The sequence below is a fragment of the Melospiza georgiana genome, chromosome 7, assembly GCF_028018845.1.
Source record: "Melospiza georgiana isolate bMelGeo1 chromosome 7, bMelGeo1.pri, whole genome shotgun sequence".
Taxonomy (NCBI): Eukaryota; Metazoa; Chordata; class Aves; order Passeriformes; family Passerellidae; genus Melospiza; species Melospiza georgiana.
The window spans coordinates 35,959,777-35,978,841 of NC_080436.1; the positions used below are offsets into that span (position 1 = coordinate 35,959,777).

The following is a 19,065-nucleotide window of genomic DNA, read 5'->3' on the forward strand; positions in this document are numbered from 1 at the left end:
CTCCTGGATGTTTAAAAAAATAACTGTTTACAGGAAGTTAATGATGTTTCTAGTTTTTCACACATAAAATGTTACAAAATATTTCACACTGAAGAAGGAAAGCAAAAATAAATCAAAGTAGCTCATAATTTATTAGAAAAATAAGACCAAGACTTGAAATTAGCTTTATTTGCTGAAGGCTCTGTTTCTGTGTTTATTAAAAAAATGTTGCATTTAAGGCACTGAGCAGCTAAAACCAGGTGTAGCCATAATATAAAATCTAAGTAAGGGCAGGAGAAAAAAGAGAAGAAAATGGGAAAGAATAATAATTAAAAATGCCACTTTTGTAAACCAGAAGATTTGACGGAACAGAATAAAAAATGTAAAAAAATCCAACCCCCAAAAAACTTTATATCTTTTAAGTAATAAGAAGGAACAATAGTGACAAAAAAATCTTCCAAACTTGAAAGAGCATTCTTGAAACCAAATACTGGTATTAAAATATCAGCTCAACACAAAAATCAATAAACCCTTACAATCCACTTTAGAGAGTCAGTTCAATATTGCTAAATGATTTCCTATTATTCATTGCACCAGATTATTGCGGTGAGGAGAATGAAGGAAGAAGCTGCTATCTGGAAGGAAATTCATTACATTGCCATTAGCCTTTCATGTTCTGCTACCCAATTTCTACCCTTGTTAACCTAACTGAAACCAGAGAGCAATGAAGCAGAGATACTGCAGAAAAGGCTAATCTGTCCAAACCATTTTTGACAGGTGGTTGAGGACTGAAACACCCCAAAGAATCTGAGATCATCAGAAGAGCAGAACAATCATTACTTGCACTGATGTCACAGAAATCAGGGATCTCATCCAGCGGGACAGCACATGAGCAAAGTAAAACAACTGCCCTGGAAATATTACTTTTCACTAGGTTACTAATAGAGTCAACAGGCTGGGTTCTGGCATTGCTTGTGTCAGTAAAAAAAGAAGTAAAAATGATCTACAGCATGATCAGCCAGCCTGCTGAAGAGCTGTAGAGGCTGAGCAGCCTGCTGGGCTTTCCTTTCTGCCATAACAATCCTCATCTAAGCAATGCAGGAAGAGTGAGAGCCCAGATCAGTGCTTCTGACAACAGAATCAGCTGATTATCCCACAACAGGTATTGGTGCAACACACCAGAGCTCCCAAAAACCTTTCAGAAGAGCATGCTGGACTCAGATCATTGTGTCCAGGAGGTTTTTTTTACTGCAATGGAGAAGAAGAGGTAGATAGTCAAAAAGTCAAACCAAGAGGCAAAGTACTCAGAAAAATTGGAAATTTAAATGTTCAATTGCTGAGAAAACTCAATGATCCTTTTCTTCTTGCTGCTGCAAAGTGAAAGCCAATGACCTGATTAAAAATGTAGTATTTCAGTATGGTTCCTGCAACTAAGTGGCATCATGCCCTACTTCATATCTGTGATGCCTATTTTGTTATACCTTATGCAAAGATGAAGTTAAACTATTTAATCACAACCTACTATTTACCTTGTACTTAACGAATTACCTTGTACTTCTGTTTTGTGTTAATAAGTATATAGTCAGAGACTGAAAGCTTCAGAATCCACTTGGTTGGTTTGCCAAGTTTTTGATACAGTTATTGCACCTGAAAGCATTAGTGAGCTTTTATAGAAGGAAAACAAAAAGGAAAAGCACATGCCTATCCATGCTGATTGTACTTCAGTTCTGCTCTTACAAGCTTGGCTCTCCTATTTTATGCTGAAAAAAAGTTTGTCTAAAAATAGCTTGGGGAACTACTGGATAAGATTCCAAAAAACCATATAGTTTTCATTTAAGATGAAAAAAAAAAATTTCAAAGTTCATATATTGCATATGAAGCACTTTTAAAAAGTTAATAGTTATCAAAGTGAGATGATGCACACTCTTGCAAAGCTGGGAATTGAATACAAGCCAGAACATGCCCTTCATTCATTATATCCTGAACTCTGGAGGGTACAAAGTCCCTGAAATGAAGATTTCATGAAATACGAGAAATGTAGTGCTAAAGTTGTAACAAAACCACAAGCACAGATCAACTGCCTTCAGCACAGTCCTAGTAAAAGATCTGCTTGAGCTAAAGCTAAAAAGAGTGTTCAAGGAGCAAAATATATTACGATGAAAGACTAATTGAGAGCAGTTCAATATCTGAAAATGTATAGTTAGAAAATATTAGAAATAAGATTTGAGTAACACTCAAGCATTACACAAAAGAAATTCTGAGCAAACAAAGCATTATTTGCATTTCAATAGAGTTAAAAGTCTAATATACAACTAATACAAGGAGAAAACTAGGCAATTATTCATCTTTCTGTAACAGTTTCACTTTGAAGATGGTAATGAAAGCAAACAAACATACAATGGGTATGCACAGAATTTTTGTTTTACTTACATATCTTTGTGATCCATCGTATTCACACCTCTCAATTTTCCCCAAGCTGCCATCTGAAAAGTAAAGTTTCTCTGCCCTGTGATCAATGGTGAGTCCATTTGGTGTCAGAATATCAGTGCTAATGATAACCTGGGCATTTTTGCCTGAGAGGGTGGATCTCATGATGCTGGGGAGCTGCTCATTCCAGTTAGTCCAAAACATTGAGCTGTATTAAAATCAAAATAACAAACAAAACCATAAGATACATTTTATAATTTAATTCTCTACAAAATGAACAACAGAGAAAAAAAATGCCTTCATAAATAACTCTGAATGGCAACTATAAATAATTGTGGTAATCCATAATGAATAAGAAAATGCAACAGCCTATAAATAAATTATATATATAAATTATAACAGTTTTGCAGTTCATTAATTTGCATAGGAGTACAATTCTTTTCTCTCACAGATCTGTTCAGTCCTGATCTTGTCTCTGTAGTAATTTACCATTAGAGAGAGATACAAGCTGTGTAATGATACAAACTCAATTCAGTTAATGTGTATATTAGTAATATTTAACAGTGAAATTAATCTGCAGCTTCTCCCATGTTAGAGCTCTAATACAGACCCAAGGACTGGTGTGCAGAGAGTTGATAATGGGAAGAAAAGGACCTCAATGTGCTCTGCAGGAGGCTCAGTCAGCCCCTTATTGCTGTTAACAATCACAGAAAATGTTATGGACGAGGCTGCTGATGGAATTCTGATCCATGGACTGACAGAACCTTCCCCTCCTCTCATTGCAATCTCCATCAGAGCTTTGGGGTTTATTGGTGGTACCTTGGTAATTGTATTTTATAGCATAGCATAAACTCTTGGCTTGCATTGACAGGACATAAAGTCACACATGGAAATATGCTCCACTATTCATACAGCTTTGTACATTCAGCTAACGTAAGTTAAAAATAGAATTTAATATGGCAGAAATGTTCCCCAGCTTCCCCAAAAGACAGAGACAGTTCCAAGAAGCAGAAAAAGCAGGTTGTCCTTCTCCTAGAATCAGAAAAAATTAATGTGTCTCAAATGTGTAAGGCATTGAAGTAAAAATAAAAATCCTCTCACTAACACAGTATTTTTGAGAGTGGCAGGAAGGAACTAAGTTAGACTTTTTTGCAGGATTTTTTCCACTGTTTCATACTTTTACACAACTCTGATTTCTGTGATAAACACATCGACTTCTATGTTGCACACAAGAAACTCAGACTTCTTTTTGGAAGTGCTTAAATTAATTTTGGAATTTTTTTTTAAACTTAAGCAGTAAGAATGATGATGCCTTGTGAAGGCTGACCTAGAAGAGAGGCTAGATGGAGTTAAAGAATAAAGCAGGGAGAGAGGCTAGATGGAGTTAAAGAATAAAGCAGGGATTTATTAAAAGGCTTCTATGGATCCACCTTAGGCATCACAAGAGGCCAGCCAGGGCTACAACCAAGATGAACCAAAATGTTCTCAAAATGCACAGCTGGTCATGGGGTCTCTCACTTTTGGAAGTTTGGTCCATTTGCATACTGGAGTTAATTATCCAATTACAGCTTTAGCTTATGAAGTCCCATCCTGCTTGTTTTTCTCTCTTCAGCCCATGTTGTTTATGGTCTTGGGGATGAAATTTGGATCATTTGTCCTCGGTCCCCAGCTAGAGAAGGAATTGCTTTGTCGCCCTACTCTGTGAAGAGAGCTCACGGTCCCCTAATATGAAACTCAGAAGTTCACACTAAAGCAGCACAGAATCTGAAAAATATAAAAGCTAAAACCTGAGACATCTATGACATGTCTGAGAAAATGACCACTCAATAATTTGTGTTTAACTCACTCTTAAGAAAAGCAGCTTGATTTTTTTTACATTCCATAAAAATGCAATGATTATTTGATCTTAAGCGCAAGAACATATAAAATATTGAATCTTAATTCTGCAACTTCTTTATAAGAGCAAGGCAACAAAAGATATCAGCAATAAAACGTGTCAACATTTGCCTCCTAAACGGAGAAATCTAACCAACCTCCGTAGGGTTCAGCCATATTGGCTGACTGAAAGAAAGAAGTGTTGCTTGACCCCAGGCAAGAATTAGGACTTTCAGGAGTGATGTAACACCTACTTTTGGCATTCATCCAGGGCCAGCACGTGGGGATGGTCGTCCTCAGCCATGGTGATGACGGCCTCGCGGTCGAAGGCCCCGCGGCGCCGCTGGTCCACGCTGTGCCTGGTGATGGAGGACGTGGTGGAGCTGGTCCAGTACAGGGTGTCCCAAGCTCTGTGGTAAGCCAGGCCCTCCACTGACCCAACATCTGCAAGACACCGTGACAGACAGGGCAAATCAAACTCCTGCCAATGGGCTGGTTCTGTTTGTCCTCAGAGGTGATCCTGCAGACTCGCAGGGTTCAGTTATTTCAGCTTGTTAATATCTTTATAATTTCTTCTGTTTATTTCCATTGTAACCAAAATCTTATCATTTTCATAAATTTAAATTAAAACACAGAGGGCAAGACCACTGTCAATAACACTTTACTATATTTATCAATTCTAACAAGAATTAAACTGGTATTACCACTATAGCATCCCCAGATAACACATTAGAAATAACAAACATTTAATCCAGACAATAATTATTTTGCCTCATCTTCAAATATCATTTAAACCAGGTCTTGGCATTTTTTTCAACAGTTACTGGTATTATTTAGCACCATCTCTCAAAGTATTTTGTAGCACTGACATGCTATACTAATAGGGATCAAAGCACCTTGTTGTAAACATCTGTATTGGCTTTTGCTAAACACCTGAAAATTACTGAAAAAATACAAGCTCTGAAGGTCTCAGCATTAATATATAATTTTAATAAGCCATGACACCACACTCATTCATTCAACACAAAAAACTGTGAGCTAGGGAAAAAAAAGGATATTAATAGGCAGCTAAAACATATATTTAATGCCCTGAAAAGATAAATTGTACTTAATCCCAATATATAAAAGTGACAGACTGTGAGAAATAGGAATAATTATTCTCTACCACTATTTGTGAATTACTACAGAAATATGTGTGTTGATAACTTCACTTATTATTTTGCTAGAAACAAATATTTTTAGACCAGAAGGTTCATGTAGTTTATTAATGAGCTACAGAAGGCAAAAATCTAGAAATATCATTAGGATTATAATATGTTGGCTATTACAATTTACATTCAAGTTGTTGAAAAATGTAATTTTTACTATGCAATTCATATATACAGAACAAAAAGTCCCAACTTTTTGGCTTTTTAGTTAATCACTGTGAAAGAGCAAACACTGAATCAAAATTTTGAGGCACATAAATCAAAACTATGAGGCCAATAATGATGTATCAGTTTTTTATATTTTTCTTGTTAATGCATTTGGCCATCTTCTGATGTCACATTTTGTGAAATACCAGTGGAGAAGTAACAATGACTTGCATTCAAGAAGAAACAACAGAAAAAATAAATGAGATGACACTCCTTAAAGGGAGATGAATATGTGCAAAAAATAGTTTGCCTACTTATGAAACAGAATTTATGAAACAAACCCCAAGTACCTTCAGCTCATCTACAAGTAACTCAAAACATTGAAATAAAGGGAAGATTTTAGAAATCACCAACTGAAATACAAAGATAATCAGTGCTCTCAAATATCATAACAGAGATTTCCCTTAAATTTATACGCTGAATACAAATTCAAAACTACATACAATTCCCCAAACTAAAACAAATGTTCTTAGATATATGATTTAACTACTAGGTTTCTCTGTGAAACTTAGTTTCAATGGTCCTCATGGGTCCCTTCAAACTCAGATATTCTGTGATTCTATTAAAAAATCGTTTTCCTGGTAATTTCTTGAATTTCTATCAATTTTTTCCTGTCCGAATCTGTCAATACATTTGAGAGCAAACTGATTACAGAACATAATCCGAAACTCTTTCTGTAGCAGACAAAAAATAATGACGTTCTTCCTGCCACAGCAAGATGTGATCAACTCAAACACGGGGACAAAAGTGCCCTTCAATACCAGATTTGTTGTTTTATGAGCAATTCCTGTACTAAAGATGGAAACTCAATTTTCCCAGGAGTATCAGAAAGCAAAGTTTCCCCTTCTTACATCATACTGCAGTTCCATGTTTAGGCCTGTGAATGATGAGAGAAGAACGTTTCATTTCAAGTTACTGTTTATCAAATGGTAATTTCTAAATTTTTAGACAACAGCTATATGGGCGGTTATGGCATGTATGGAGACAAGCAAACATTTAGCACACAGAGGAAAAATGTGTTAATAAATTACCTAAAATAGGTAGTTTTGCAAAAAAACCTTTGCCATACAAATTGTTTCATACATAATTGAAGTAGAAAAACTCAGAGTCAAAAAACATGCTGTTCATAAAAAAAGAAAAAAAGAATCAGAGGAATTTAATTGCTACAAGATAAGAAAAAAAAATTAAAAAGAAAACTAACTGCTACAAACACACACCAAATGCATTTTCTTAACTCCACCAAAAGCATTCCTTCTGAAGGATTTACACCTGACACACTCTTTTATGTGCTAATAAACTTTTAGTTTTATCATGTCCTGTATTTATGGAATTGACAACTCAACCAATATAGAAGTGACTCATTTAATAGCTTTAGAAAACTATAAATAAGGTGGTTTTAAAGTCAAGGGCTATGATTTAGAGAGTGATACATCTTTTAGATAAATTCTTACAAAGGATGACACAAGTAACTTTGTTCTTGCTAGCATGTGGTATGAGCTGGATATGGCAGAAAAGCACTTTTTTGCTAATTTATATGTTTCTAGATTAAATTTGTTTGGTTTTTAGGTTTTTTGGGGTTTTTTTGTTTGTGTTTTTGTTTTGGTTTTCTTGTTTTTTGGTTTAGTTGCTGATGACTCTCCAAATTCCTGTAAATCTTTTTATCTGTGATAAAACAGTGACCAAGGACAGATTTATCCTAGAAAAGGTTCTCTAGACTTTAGGCTGTTCCTTAAAACATTTCAGTATCTTTATATTTCTAAAGACAGGACACTATATAAGATTGATGAGCAGTGTTATATCATTACTGATTTGCATAGATATAATTTATATTTAGTTATTTCATACCACTTTAAAGAATCTTCTAGAGTGCTTTTTCCTTAAATTTAATTTATCATTACATACTCAGTTACTAGAAAATACATCAGAAATATGTACTCATCCTCTCTGGTGCTACAGTTGGGGGATTTAGTCCCAAGGTTGAAAATTAGCAATTTGTTTACTCTAAGCTTCATATTTCTGCAGCATCATGTAATATTCTGAATTGGTAAAGCATAAAGAAACTGGAAATGAAAAGAATCCCATTTGTTTCGCTGACATATTGAATTAAAACACTGATGGCATTAGATGCCTACAGCACTGATTAAATTTATTCTAGCCATGAAGCAACAGTTTATGATTTTCACATGAATAGCATACTTAAATGAAAAGAACATTAATACAATATGATATTAATATACAAATACTCACATTATTCACCTGCCACTGACGTTGTGAATTAAATCAGTAATGGGGTGTATAACTGATTAAATATCTACACAAGAGAATGCAACAGCCTATGATTTACAAAGGCAATGCCAGAGTGATCACATCATTACGTTGCCAAATGCTATCTATCACTTTTACTGAAGTTAACGAAGATAGATTGCATCCCACAGATGAGATGCAGCCTATAAATATTGCCATGCTGATCTTCAGCTGACTTTCTCGGGGAACAGACAAGCAACAAATCAATAGCTGAAGAACTCAGAATACGCTCCCTTATTAATGCAACCAGAAAATAAAAATACTAAAGGGCAAAGTTTAAATTATCCAATAATAGTTGAGTTTGGTTATATATATATATATATATATATATATATATATATATATATATATATATATATACACACACAAGTTCTCCATTTACTAGATTTTTACCTCTTATGTTTTGTTTTGAAACCATCCAGAAAGTTTACAGTCAGAACTTTTCCAGTTGCACCACTGCAATTACCTTGTTCCTTTAATTTCCTATTTCAACCAGCTCCTTTTCTTTAACAAGGATGTAAAGCAAGAACAACTGTCAACGCCATCATTTTTTTTTTAACACCGAAAAGCCATCAAAGTAATAAAATTGAGCATGAACAGCACTTTGCTATCAGAACATTGGCCACGGCTTTCACGATCAGCATTCATTCTCCGGCTCAGTTCTGCAATTTCCCTTTCAGGATTCAGCCTGTGGATGGTTCCAGCAGGCTGGGCACAGGAGGGGGCTGTGGTTTCTGTCACTGTGTGTGTGAAGGATTCTGGTGACAGGTAACAGGTGGTCACTGTTTGATCTGGGCTGAAAGCAAAGCCTCACGAGCACCTGAGGCAAAGTGTTTATTTTCACATCTCTCACTGACTGCACAACCAGAACTTCACGTAATTCCCACCCTCACTTTGCTCCTCGAGCGCCAGAAAGCCTTTGCCAAACAATAGTTCTAAAGAAAAAACTAAGTTTATAATAAACTGCATTAACCAATTATGACATCATTCTATTTAGCCTGAGAATATAGTTTAGCATCAGAGCAGATGTAAAATCTGCTAAAATTATACCAAAAATGAGTAAATATCTGTACCATTTTTCTCTGTCTTGAAAAAATAAACCCATGCTATAAGCTATCCCACACAGAATATTTTTAAATGCAATAAGACAGTAGGAATAAAGGCTATGGGTTCTTCAAGGTTACAAGTAGCTTAAGTTAGACACTACAAACATCTCCATGAATACAACCTTACTACTCATACTTCCTGAGACAATATTGGAAAGAATGTACATTTGTTGGGAATGACATGAAGAAATATAAGACCTTTCTAAGAGCAGAAAAATCCCTCACTCTTTTTGTTGCTTTTTGTTTGGTTAGTTGTTTTTATTTTGTGGAAAGTGTAATACTGAAATATCATATACAGCAAAACATTTGGTGTCTGCCAAAAGCATCAACAGCTTTTTGACAAAATCTATACCTACCTCCAATTATTTCTTCCCAGACAATGGAAATAGTCTTTCTACAAATGTTCTCTGATTATTTATCAAGGAAAATCACAAGAGAGATGCAATCCTGCAGTATTCTGTGTTTCATTATCTGAGATATAACTTACTCCTTTAATAAATTAAGAGATTGTCTTAGGGTCAGCATGAATAATGTAGCAAAGGACTACAAAAACTTAAGAAAATGCAGGGAACTCAACAATTTAGGCAGTCAATAGTATTTTTTATAAATGGAACCCTCCAAGGATGTTTCAACGAATCATTACTAGTTAGCAAGTGTTATGATATCGTAACTTCAATGTAATTAAACATCCATATAAAAGAAGTTTTACAAGCAGAAAGAGATCTGGAATGGAAAGCTGACACATAAAGATGGAAGTGTTTTACTAGATTATTAAAAATCTCAACCATTTTCATGGAAGAAATGTTTTCCTAATTACAGGAGCTCTCATTATCTTTTTATGCATTGCATGTGCAGTCTAGAAAAACTCAAAACTCTTCACCCTTACCACCTTCAGAGCAATATCACAACAATCCTAATAAGCTTTCTAATAAATGTGTATAATCATACACTTTTATTGCTGCTGTTGAAAAAGAGCTATTTGAGGCATTAATGACAGAATAGCCTAGTAAAGCCCCATGATCTAATAATACTTGCTAGATCACATTACCCTTTAGAAAAAGCCCAATTAAATTAAAGGGATGGTCTTCTGCAGCTTTTTCCTGACAATCCACCAAACAAAGTTTTACATTTTATGCAACTAAATGACATCTGCTGATGGAAAAAAATAGCAAATATGTACATCAATATAAATTTAAGGGCAATGTTTAGAGTTGAATAAGTCAAAAACCTTGTTTATTCTTCATGAACAACCTCAAGTGCAATAGACAGAAACACCTTTAAATGCAATAGGCAGGAACACCATTTCTCAGTAATGAGGTTGGGAATGCTCAGGACATCCCAAACTAAAAGATTAGTGCAATCAGCTCCCATCACGAATATATTTCAGAGTTTCACACGACAGAAACCTAAACTAAGCATGAAAAGTGCAGGAATACACATGTCCAAATAAAAATTTTAAAAAGATTACTACAAAATTAGTAAACTTCATCCACCTATAACAGCAACTCATAAATTTTATTATCTTAGTCTAGTAGAAGATATCCCTGCCCTGGCAGTGTCTTGGAACAAGATGATCTAAAGGTCCCTTCCAACCAAAACACTCAGTGATTCTCTGATTCTCTATTATGCAGCAACATACATTAAAAAATTGCATTGACAAAACAGACACTTTGTTTTCCTCTTACAATGTTGGCATTTTAATAATATTATGTTTTACTATTTAAATATCCTCGACTTATCAACAGCCTCTCACTTTCCCTCCTTTAAAAAGTGAAAAATCACTGGACCTCTAATCCAACACACGCAGTTGTCATGAATCCCATTCAGTTATGAAATGAAAAACGGCAATATTCAAGTATTTATTTTTAGCAGATTAAAAAGTTCTTTTCTGGAGAAGAAAGCTCCAAAACTAAAGGGATCTCATACAATGTACAAAATGTAATGCTCTGTAAGAGAAATGGGAACATAAATGCCTTTTTGACAGTTAAATTGGACCCATTTAGTTGGGAAGAATAGCAGCACACATTGAAACATCTTTAAAAGATTCAGACTGTAAAAAGCCTTAAAATAAATCACAGGATCTGACACTTTACGTTAGCAGTGAAAAGATTTTTGCGTTCCTTGGGCATGAGCGCCTCAGGTTCAAAACAGGAACACTTTTTTTCACAAAACATTTCTTTTCTGTGCTGCGAAAGACACTACGCTGGCAAAATGTCTCAGTGCCATGGTTTACACAGGCAGGAGAATAAACAGCTCACTGAGTGTATCTCATCTTAATACATTTCCCTCTTTCTCATTTGATTTTTTTGTTTTTCCTTGCCTCCACATTTTTCCTGTAATTTTTAGCTTGCTCACTGGTCTTCTGTCTACTGTTGTACCACCGTGCAAACCCATTGGAACACTGCACTGCTTTTCTAGATACACTGAGACAGGCTTTGGTTAGCGAACATAATTAATTCAAACTTCTCCCTATGATCAATAAAATAAATAAATAAAACCACTAATGGACTAGAAACTGAAACTAACTTCTAAAAAGGCTGATTGGTATAAACATAAGCTTTGAAACAGCTTAGATCAAGCAAAAGATATTTTGTGGGAAATCACAGACAAGAACAAGGTTCTTGTTTCTAAAAAGTGGGAATGAGAAAGATTAACCTGATGAAGTTACTTAAGAAAAAAAAATAAATAAAGAAAAAGCCACTTCTGATTGACGGAGAGTTTAGAGACATGAAAAAATCCCCTCAAAAAACCCCTTACATTGCACCAATAATAAAAGTGTTAGGGCATGGCACTGTGCACATCCTGGACTGGTTTACTGTTGTTGTTGTCATTATTTCCTCCTGCTGAAGACAGGACCCCACCAGGTACAGGAATCTTGGCGTGTTTGGAATCTGTTTTTAGTGAACCAGAACAAGGTAGATAAAGTTGTTTATGCGCTGTAAATCTACTTTCCCTGAGCCGAAAACGTGTTAGCTAATGGGTTGTTTATGAGTTGCAAATCTGTTCAGTGAGGTGAAAATTTGTCAGATAATGGCTTGTTTATGAATTCTAAATCAATATTCAGTGAGTCGGAACTATGTTAGATAATAGCTTGCGTATGGGTTGTAAATCTGTTTTCAGTGAACTGGAAACATGTTAGATAATGGATTGTTTCTGGGTAGTAAATCTGTTCTCAGTGAGCTAAAAACATGTTAGATAATGGGTTGCTCGTGAGTTGTAAATCTGTTTTTAGTGAGCTGGAAACCTGTTTTACCATGAGCTCTATGAGTCTTAAGTGTTTTTAGTGTGCAGAAAAGTTCACAGATCTATTAGATTTGAGTGGCACCTCTGATATCAGGGAGGAAGAGATCCATCTGAAAATAGATCCTTTATGAGGAGATTTACATTCAGGGAATAAAAATCTGGGACAACAGAGTCTTGGATGCATCGTACACTATTTTCTCTATTAAAGTCAATTACTGAGTAAAGGTTTTCACAATTTGTAGACTTCAACTTAATGAAGCAGAAAAAGAGTGTGGAACTGATATAACCACACTAGGTATTTCCAATGGGGTTTTGAATCTTTTCCTAATAAAGGAAAACTTCCTAAAGATGCATTCTAATAATTTTCGAGGAAAAGTAGCAAAAATCAACATCAAATACATAATTTTTCAATACTTAAATGAAACATTATTACTAAAATCTCTCAGTGAGATTCCATTTAATAATTTCTAGATCACAGATTCTTAATGTGGAAATAAGAAAATTTTAGAATTTTATATCTTCCAGTGGGTGGAATGACTGGTGTCAACCAATCTTACCACGGCTTTTCTCCTTACAGGTGGAGGTTGAACAAATACCTCCCCTACATCAAGCAGCTTCATGAACTGCCTGCTGTTTACAGTGAAAAAAATCACGTGCAGACTGTGGTATGGAAGGCTACAAAAATAGCTGAAAAAGAATTACTCACCATAAGCTGAAGGAGTTTAAAACACATGAAAGAGAGAAATAAATATATTCATGTATGTTATGTCCCTTCTCACTTACAAAGAAGCATTCCTACAAAACGCCATAGTTCATGTGTATATCCCAAGCGTGTACAGTGAAGGCTTTTACAAGGACACAAAATTTCATCTGACATTCAATTATTCAGAGTGCTGACTCTGCTAATGAAAAATGAAAGCTGGCATATTAAGCTGCAAGTAGAAACACTTCCTTACAATTTCTTAAAACTATAATTCCCAGCTATGCTTTATGGAATGTCTTTAGCTCTTGTAGAGCAACCTATTATGAACTAATGAGAAATACTTTATTGTTCTTTTAAAAACCAATTTCTATCTGCATTAGTGCTTCACCAGTATTTATTTCTCCTCTTTGTCTGTTTTAAATGTTGAAAATTCCAGTGACTTTTCATATAATACTTTAATCTCTTATAAAACAAGAGTTAAAACTGTGCTTCCACATCATCACTGCACATTTCTGTCTCTCGTGCAGCTAAGCTCAACTCTGAATCCCTGGGTGCTTTTATGGGAGTAATGGGAACATCCTGACAACATTGCTTAGTTTATCTTCAACATATCTCAATACAAATGCCATAAATTCCTCTAAGACATCCACAGGTGGGAAATCAATGGGAAAAAAAGCTCAACACCTTGGATCATATAAAATCACAGGATGGTTTGTCCACATCTTAAGGAATAAATGCTGCATGGAACATAGGACATTTTAGAAAACAATTACTGAAATGGCAGCCTTCAAATAAACCAGCCAGTACTGAAATAAGGACAAGAGAACAAACAAGTATTTGCATCTGATAAGTGACTACAGATGAATATGGTTTGTTGCATATTTTAGAAAAAACTAAGCAGAACAGAAATGAAAGAGAATAGAAGTGTTTACAATTAACACTTTTGTCATGTATGTTTATGATGTTTATCATTAAGGATGTATTCCTTATGCATTCACATTCAGATTTTCCTCAAATTCAGATTTTCCTATGACTAACCTGGTACCTTCCTCCACCTCATATTACAGTTGTGTCAGACTTGGTTGATAATTCATTGCCAGATATTGAGATTTCATTGAGACCTCAGATATAAAATATGGTTTGTCTAATCCTGAAGACTTTGGTGAAGATGCTGGCAGAAATTTCTTGATGATAGTGCAAAGCGTGAAGTTTCAAAGGCTGGACGGTCTAGGTTGGAATTTGATCATCAATGAGCATAAATCCTTTCTTGGGCTTCACTTCAGGAAGGGTGAATAAACTGAACATGCTGACCAAGGTCCTAATACTTTATACTGGGAAATAGCTACACCAGAGACTTCACCCTCACTAACCAGAAAGATAAACAACCAAAAACTAACCAGAAAGATAAAAAACCAAATAGTTTCACTCCCAAGCAATTCACAGTGAGGTTTTGTTTCAACAGTAAAGCTCCTAAAATCACAGTAATATAAATAAGGCATTGCCACCATCACTTCTGTTTTCTAGTAATATGCTTCACACCTCATAAGCCCATTTAAAAAGAAATTACTTTGAAGTGGTTAATGTTTAAATATATCTTACATGGATAAGATAAAATATAAGAATTATTTATGGTAAAATTTCATTGACTTTTTTTACTCTATAAAGCCAAGCGATCACCAACTTTTCACTCAAAGCTTATTGAAATACAACAGGCACTTGGGGAATTTTTTTTTGTTTGTTTTACTTACTTTCAATCAGCACTTTTCTGCCAGTCCAGTTGTCTTTAATAACCTGGATGTTTCCATAGTGGGCGTCGCTGAAGAAGATGCGATTGGTGCCCCTTCCCTTCAGGCTGTAGTCGAAGGCCAGCGCTATCACATTTTTGAAGTACTCTGGGTTTTCGTAGGGCCTCACTGGAGAATTCAGGTTGGTCTCATCTGAAAGGTGGATGCTCTTTAGTATTGTCCTCCCCGAGTAGAGCAGGTAGCCCTCGTGCCTGAGGCAGCTGATCCCATCCTCTGCCAGGTAGCCGTGGGCGCAGGCACAGGTTCTCCGCGCGTTGCCGCGGTAAAGGCAGAGCTGGTGGCATCCGCCGTTGTTCTTGGCACACACGTTGGTACCTGGGAAAGAGCACAATAAATCCTTTTATAAATAGAAATATACTTAGTTAACTTTAACGGAAATGAATTTTTATGTATTCTGGGGTTTCTCCCCTCAAGAATTATTTGGGCTATGTTCACAAGGAAAACAAAAGGTCAAAAGAGCAAATAATGCAACTTGAACAACACCGAAAGATAATTTTTAAAAAATACAATCAATGAGGAAATACAATTAATTTCCTTTTCAATTCACAACAGCACATATTTTATGAATAGAAAAAGATAAAATGGGTCATTCCTCCAAAAGCAGCTGAAGACTTACAAAATGTTTCAAATCCTTTGAGCTTTAATTTTTTTTTTAAACACTTGTTACTGGCAGAAAGTGAAATTTAGCTACAATCAGAATCCAGTACTGCTTTAAGGTATTTTCTACCAAGTTAAATATGCATGTATTGACTGGTAAAAAACTGTGTGAATCCAGTTCCCTGTTTTTAATGAAGACATTTCCCAACATTTTGTTTTAATTTAATTCAAAACCTGACTTCAAAAACCTACTCCCCGACAATTGCACACTATTAAGGAATCACTGTCAAATTAGTAAATACAACTGTTACAAGTTATATTTAAAATAACTGTAATCATCAATAATTGGGAGCTATTTGTCTTTTTTATTTTGGACTATCTATGAATTACTATTATAGCTAGTTGAGATAATTCAGTTTCTGTTACTGACAGCCCTTTCCACCTAACAACGCAGCTTTTTTAGTATAGTAATTTTCCCATTTCTGAAAATTTTCCACATAATGAAGGTGAATAAAACATTTTAATAGAATGTTTTGAGGTAAAAAACTGTAATTGTTGGGAAGATGTAGTGTCTGAAAGAACTGTTGATTGAATTCTTTAACTGATATATTTCAAGCTGAAAATCCTTTCAAGATAAAAATCATGGCAAATGAGAGGTAACTTGTTCTTTAAAGAAGAAATATTTAATTTTGTTCTCCTAGGAAAAATTCCACGAGCTAGTCCTCTGGAGTTATGTAAAACACGTGGAGATTCAGGTATAGACATTTTTACATTTCATTTGCTTAAAAGATACTTTAAAAGTTTTATTAGGCTAGAAAAGTTAATATCTGTTTGGAAGGATGAGAGGTCAAGAAGAAAAAAAAAATACATTAAATAGATCCTCAAGCTTCTAAAATCTCTTGGAAAACTTCAATGCTTCCACGGTTCACCAGCTGTAAACATCTTTAAAAATGGCCAGTTCTGAAGCCCGGGCAGTCAGGGCATATCCTTGCACACCTGTAAAATCCACTGAAGGATGGGAATCTTTGCAAGTCCCAGTGCAGGATGGATTCATCAGAAAGGGTAAAAGAGATGTTTGAAAAAAAAGCATCAATCACAATCAGCACAGCTCATTGAGGTGTTGGGTTTTTTTTTTTTTTTTTTTTTTTTTTGCTTGGGGGGGTTGTTGGAATAACAAAAGTTAGCAAACTACTTAATTATTTAATTACATTGGATTTTTTTAAACACTTAACTACTTCTAGTTCAATACATTTTAAAAAATTATGTATATGAATATAATAGTGTGAGATAGAAAAACATTCCAAAACCATTTTTCACCTGTTTTTTCCCTTTTGTCCTTCTGGCTCACTGACATCCCCTCCCAATGACATTAACCATTTGTACCCTAGTAAAATTTGAAAAATGTATTAAAAAATCATTCAAGTATGTTTTTCAAACTAGCATCAGTAGATTTCTAGCCTCAGTAACCATTTCTCCTGTTCCTTATGTGATCAAGTCTATAAATCCATCAATAAAAAATACACATAAAGAAGCATTGTTTTATCCCACTGTTCTATTTTCCTAATTCTATAATATAAAGCCCTTCCAAGCCAGCAGACATTAACAATTTCTAGCCTAGTTAAAAGAAATGGATTTTGGTGTGGATTTATTCTTATTCACAAAATATGAAATTGCATGCAGAAATCCATAGTAAAATTATTATGCATATATGTTTACAAATGATTTTTTCTCAAAAATATTTAATTTTTTTAAAGTGATTTATTAATTAGTAAATATGTTTCCTTTCAAAATGCAGATTTTTTAATATGTATATATTTATTTAATATATATAATGTAGTTATTTGGAGAGATTTAAGTATAAGACACAGAATCTTTGGATGCATAATGCTGCATAACACTGTAAATATCTTTGTATTAAAAACTTTATATATAATGCTGTTAACGTTATTTTTTTACTCTCTTTTGAGTATATTTCTAGAAAAAACTGCTACTGGGTAATCCAGACAAAATTTTCTGAGGAAATCATCCTAATTTTTGGTAGACATCTAACAAATTTTTCTCAGTAGAACAAGTTTTTCAAGGTCTTGTCAAAACCAGAATTTTAGAAGTAAAAAGATGGTTAAATAGCAAGAATATTCTTAGGTAGTGGAGAATAAAGCTTAACCATCAGAACCATAAATTACAGAGAGTCTATAACAACTTTTGTCTCTTGAGTTTGCTAAACTAATTGAATAACAAGGAAATCTGATTATTTTACAAGGTCTCTTTCCACAGAAAGAGCAAAGGAAAAAAAAAAAAAAAAAAGAGAGACTCAAGCCAGGTAATGTCAGCAAATAAATATTGAGACACAGAGGATGGGAATTTTTAATAAGAAAAAAATCTGGTTTGCTTTCCAATAGAAATCTGAATCTCCTGAAATTACTGCTCTGTAAAGCATAGGTCAAGGTCTCCTAGTCCTAAGACTGTCTTTTAAGTAAAACAAAACAAAAATCATCAAACCTGGAATGATAGGAAGTGTTTTGGCTTTAGGTTTTCTTTTTGAAACACCCAAGAATTTTAGTAGGATTTGTACTATATGTTTTCTTTAGTACATTAATTTTAGTTTAAAAAAAAAATACTTCAAGAGTAAAAAGTGGAGATAAAATCATTGATTACTTAATTTTTGGTATGCTTTAATATACATAAAAAGTAGCAGGTGATATTAAAACAATCAATAGCATCCTTAAGAACAGCCAACCTTTCTCTCGTGCTCTATTAAAGACTTTCACTTCCTTCAGGTTTATCCCAAGGCCAGTCCTCATGGTCACAGCATCCGTGGCCTCATTCTTGTGGCCTCTTCTAATAGAGCCATTTGCATGTGCTCTGCCAAAAAAGTTGAAGATGTCTCATCAACAATCCTCAACTAATTCACACCGAACAAATGACTGAGGAGCAGTGGAGAGTTCCCTTAACAGGAGGTGGAGAAGCCTGTTCTCATCTACGGCACTGAGGCACTTTTCATCTTTCAGAGCTCCCTCTCCTTGGAAACGGCGCGGGATTCCGCGATCCCGCCTGCGACCTTGCTAAGGAACGGCTAATCCTACAAAGGTGAGGCACCTGGCACCCAAACAACGTTTTGAGATTTAAAATACTTATGAAAAAATAAATTACCTGTCAGACCAGTAGATGTAAGCTCCGAAAACAGCAACTGAAAACATATCCACATTGCTCCCTGACAGCACAATCTCCCGACTCCCTCCACTCTCAAGGTCAATTCTTTCTATCTTGTCGGTACGAGCATCACACCAATACAATTTATTTTCCTAAAGATTAATTTCAAAGGAAACGTCAACAGGCTTGTCCAAGTAGTTAATTAAGAGTTATTAAGATTACATCAAGGTGGAACACCAGCTGGCTTTAATGAAACATAACAAATACTGCATGTTTTAAGATATGCTGGAAAACAGAGGAACCAACCTCATAATCGATGGAAATCCCATTAGGCCATGCAATCCCCAGGCTCACAAGGACAACCTTCTCAGAGCCATCCAAGTGTGCTCTGCCTATGCAAGGGCTCTGTCCCCACTCTGTCCAAAATAAATACCTAGAATGTTGTAGAAATAACCAATTAA

General features: G+C 34.9%; 1 protein-coding gene across 3 annotated transcripts in view; it reads right to left on the reverse strand.

Annotated features, from left to right (window-relative positions):
• LRP1B (LDL receptor related protein 1B) overlaps positions 1-19,065 on the reverse strand; it is a 642,008-nt gene that overhangs the window by 124,690 nt on the left and 498,253 nt on the right. For all 3 annotated transcript variants that reach the window (XM_058028149.1, XM_058028148.1, XM_058028147.1), the window contains 6 exons: positions 18,911-19,037; positions 18,605-18,756; positions 18,192-18,316; positions 14,801-15,172; positions 4,536-4,725; positions 2,410-2,614 (listed from right to left, as the gene is read on the reverse strand). In XM_058028149.1, coding sequence (XP_057884132.1) covers positions 2,410-2,614; positions 4,536-4,725; positions 14,801-15,172; positions 18,192-18,316; positions 18,605-18,756; positions 18,911-19,037 — 1,171 coding nt within the window. The remainder of the gene's footprint in view (positions 1-2,409; positions 2,615-4,535; positions 4,726-14,800; positions 15,173-18,191; positions 18,317-18,604; positions 18,757-18,910; positions 19,038-19,065) is intronic.